The 3,131-nt window shown below is 39.7% G+C and overlaps 1 protein-coding gene across 1 annotated transcript; it reads right to left on the bottom strand.

The window, feature by feature from the left end:
- Positions 1-1,337: 1,337 nt before the first annotated feature.
- Positions 1,338-2,765, bottom strand: LOC118485827. Its single transcript, XM_035982309.1, has 3 exons — positions 2,715-2,765; positions 2,148-2,486; positions 1,338-1,597 (listed from the first exon to the last, which is right to left on the bottom strand). Exons 1-3 carry the CDS (start codon positions 2,763-2,765, stop codon positions 1,535-1,537), a joined length of 453 nt encoding a protein of 150 aa, XP_035838202.1. The 3' UTR covers positions 1,338-1,534.
- Positions 2,766-3,131: the final 366 nt, after the last annotated feature.

The following is a 3,131-nucleotide window of genomic DNA, read 5'->3' as shown; positions in this document are numbered from 1 at the left end:
TGCTGCTTTCCCTGGGCGCATGCAATACATTTTTCAGAAAATGGAAATTCTTTGATTGGAAGACCTCTAACTAAGTTCATTTTAGATAGTTTATTCATATTTTTGAAGTTAACATGCCCCAGTCGTCTATGCCAAAGCAGTGACTCCGATTCTGACGCTTTAGAAATTAAGCATGTCAAGTTGTCGTTTGTCTTGCCGTTTTTCATGTTGAGCACATATGTGTTGTTCTGTCTTGGAGCAGTGAGCATGATCATTTCTGCAGGAACAACATAACCGGGCTTCAAGAACAAGCATTCCATGTCATTGAATAGCACCGAGATCCCTTTATCACACACTTGAGAAACGCTCATGAGATTATAGCACAGCTCAGGAACATAGTTGACATTTTTCAGCGTGAGGGCTTCGGACACTACATCTCCTACTCCAACAATCTTTCCTCCCTTTTCATCGCCAGCAAAAGACACGAAGTCACCATCAATAAAGCGGAAGTTTTTCAGTAGATCCTTCAATCCAGTCATGTGTCTTGAACATCCGCTGTCTACGTGCCAGATGTATTCCATGAGCATTCGAAGCCATTTCTGGAGTTTATTCTGACATACACAAATACACAAATATACAGGTTAGTTTGATTTAGGAACCTAGATCTGTTTGATTTCGAATCTATCGTGGTTTTGACCCACTTTGACCTCTTTTTGTTTCCAAAGATACGCAGTTGAATCAACCAGATTTTTAACAGATTTCTTAAGATAATTTAGTTGCTGCGTGACGTTTGTAATAAAATCATGCTCTGGTTTAGGAAACTTTTTGGTTTTACAATGTTTCGCTGTATGTCCTAAATGACCACAGCGAAAACATCTTTTATGTCTGGGTCTTTTGGTGTGAGAAGATGATGTATGTGATGAGAGTCTTGAGCTTTCTGCTTTCTTCATTTTCTTGTCCACTCTGCTTTCATCTTCGGGAAATTCTTCATCACTGTCTGAATCGAGTGAGCTTTCAGACGTGTTGTCCTCGCTTGAATTTTGTTCTTCACTTGCTTCACAACTTGAACATTCGAAGCTTTCATCACTAGTTGCTTGATCTTCAGTTGAGGTTTCTGAATGCGAACTTTCTGATGTCTGTTCGTCTTCTGTGGTAATGGCGCTTGAATCTACATTATCTTGATCTTCAGTAGCGTTCTTTTCCGATTCTGTCATACCTGTTCTGGAAGGAATAAATTCGGGAATTTCCTTTGTAAGGAATTTTCCAAAACTATTCCTTTTTAATTCTGGCACAAATACAGGAGATTCACAAGCAATATTATCATCACAACACGCATAATTCAAACCATGACATTCAGACACATAAGGTTCATGATCACGGGTCTCAAATGTAGGCACATGGCCTTTACAGTCATCCACAGATTTAGTTTTAGGCACTTGGCCATTACAGTCATCCATCCTACTTAAACTATTACATTCATCCTTAACATTGTTTTTAGAACAATTCCAGACGAACCAGTTAACGGTGGAATAACTGTCGCCTGAATAACCAATTCCTATTTTTGACCCTCCGCAGTCTCCATCATCATCGCACACATCTTCTTTACACTCAATGGAATCTGCATTGCTTTTAGAACAGTTAGCAATTGTCTCATTTTCATAAAATTCATTTTGTTCAACTGAGGCCTTTTCATTTATGAGATCATTTTCGGGATGAGGAGTAGGCATAGGCACGTAGTTTTTGCTGTGAGGCGGAAAGAAAAGTTTTCTTTCATTTCCGTGCCTATCCTTATAACCAATCCCGTCTTTCACAAACGTTGGTCGTTGGCAATTTTTGATGTCAGTAAAGGCCTTTTGACTGACATTCCATTTATCTATTATAATTTGAAGTTTGTTCTTTTCATTCAAAGCTTTTTCTAATCTTTCTGTAAGATCATTTATGATAAAATCTTTTCTAAACACAAATTCTTTAAGAGTTTGCATTTCAGCCAAAGTTGAGTTCAACTTTCTCTGATATGCAGCCTCATTTTGTTTAAGCTCGTTATTAATTTTTAAAGCTTTGTCCTTTTGCCTTTCAAACTCCAAATTTAAGAGTTTATAATGTGCCACGACATCAACGCATGCTTCGGAGCATAACTTCTCCTTAAAACTGAGTGGAATACTATTTACCAAGTCTTTGTCAGCCTTCTCTTTTGATGCATCTGCTTTCATGGCTGTAGCTTGAGCTTTATCCTTTCCTTTCTCAGCATCCTTTTCAGTTTGATCACCAGACTTCACTGAAGGCAGAATACCTTTCAATCCCTTGTCAGCATCATTGTTTCCAGTTGGGATTCCAGTTGTCTGCTTCTCAAACTTCCTTGCAGATGACTCACTTGAGATTTTGGCCATCAGGGCTTTGCTGACTTGTTCCTTAGCTTCAGTGATCTCTTCGCTCCAATCATAGTCTTCAACAACTAAAGCCTTTGGCGTGCTGGGAGATGCATTGCTTTTGTTCTCTTCAACAGTGATCTGTTTAACAGCAGGAGTAGTTTCACTGTTTCCCTCTTTCAACAACGGACAGTCACGCTTGAAGTGTCCAAGATTCTTGCAGTTGTAGCATCTCAGCTTGGACTTGTCAAAGCCAGCTTTTCCAAGACCCAATCGCTTGCCTGTCTTGTCTTGAAATTTCTTTAACCTCAGAGTGATCATGGCCATTTGCCATTTCAGATCCATTTCTTCCATATCATCTGGATCAACCTGATACATGTCTTCGGCAGTAAACATCTCCTTCTTCAGTTCCCCAGACATTAGGGCTTCATAGCTGCTCAGAAAAGTGTTGAAGAGAGCCACATTCTCAGTGGAAACTTTCAATGCTTGAGTATCAACAGTGATAGTCTTCTCGACAAGTTGTGGGGCTTTAGATGCGCTTGCGGAAGCATTTGCGTAAATTAGGTCAGAAGCTTGTGGAGTGATGCCCCCTGAAGCGAGAAATGCTACATTCTTCAATCCAGCTGAAGGTTGAGTTGCTTTAGGTTGATATCCAGCAGTGTTCATCTCTCTCTTGTTAACGTCCATTTCAAATGCCCTTAGGGTGTTGATCAAATCTGACAAAGTAACAGGATTAGGATTGTTGAGGAAATCCTTCTTGATCATCATACATTGCAGGCTCCATTC

This window comes from Helianthus annuus, chromosome 13 (assembly GCF_002127325.2).
Source record: "Helianthus annuus cultivar XRQ/B chromosome 13, HanXRQr2.0-SUNRISE, whole genome shotgun sequence".
NCBI lineage: Eukaryota > Viridiplantae > Streptophyta > Magnoliopsida > Asterales > Asteraceae > Helianthus > Helianthus annuus.
This window is presented reverse-complemented; position numbering and strand designations above follow the sequence as displayed.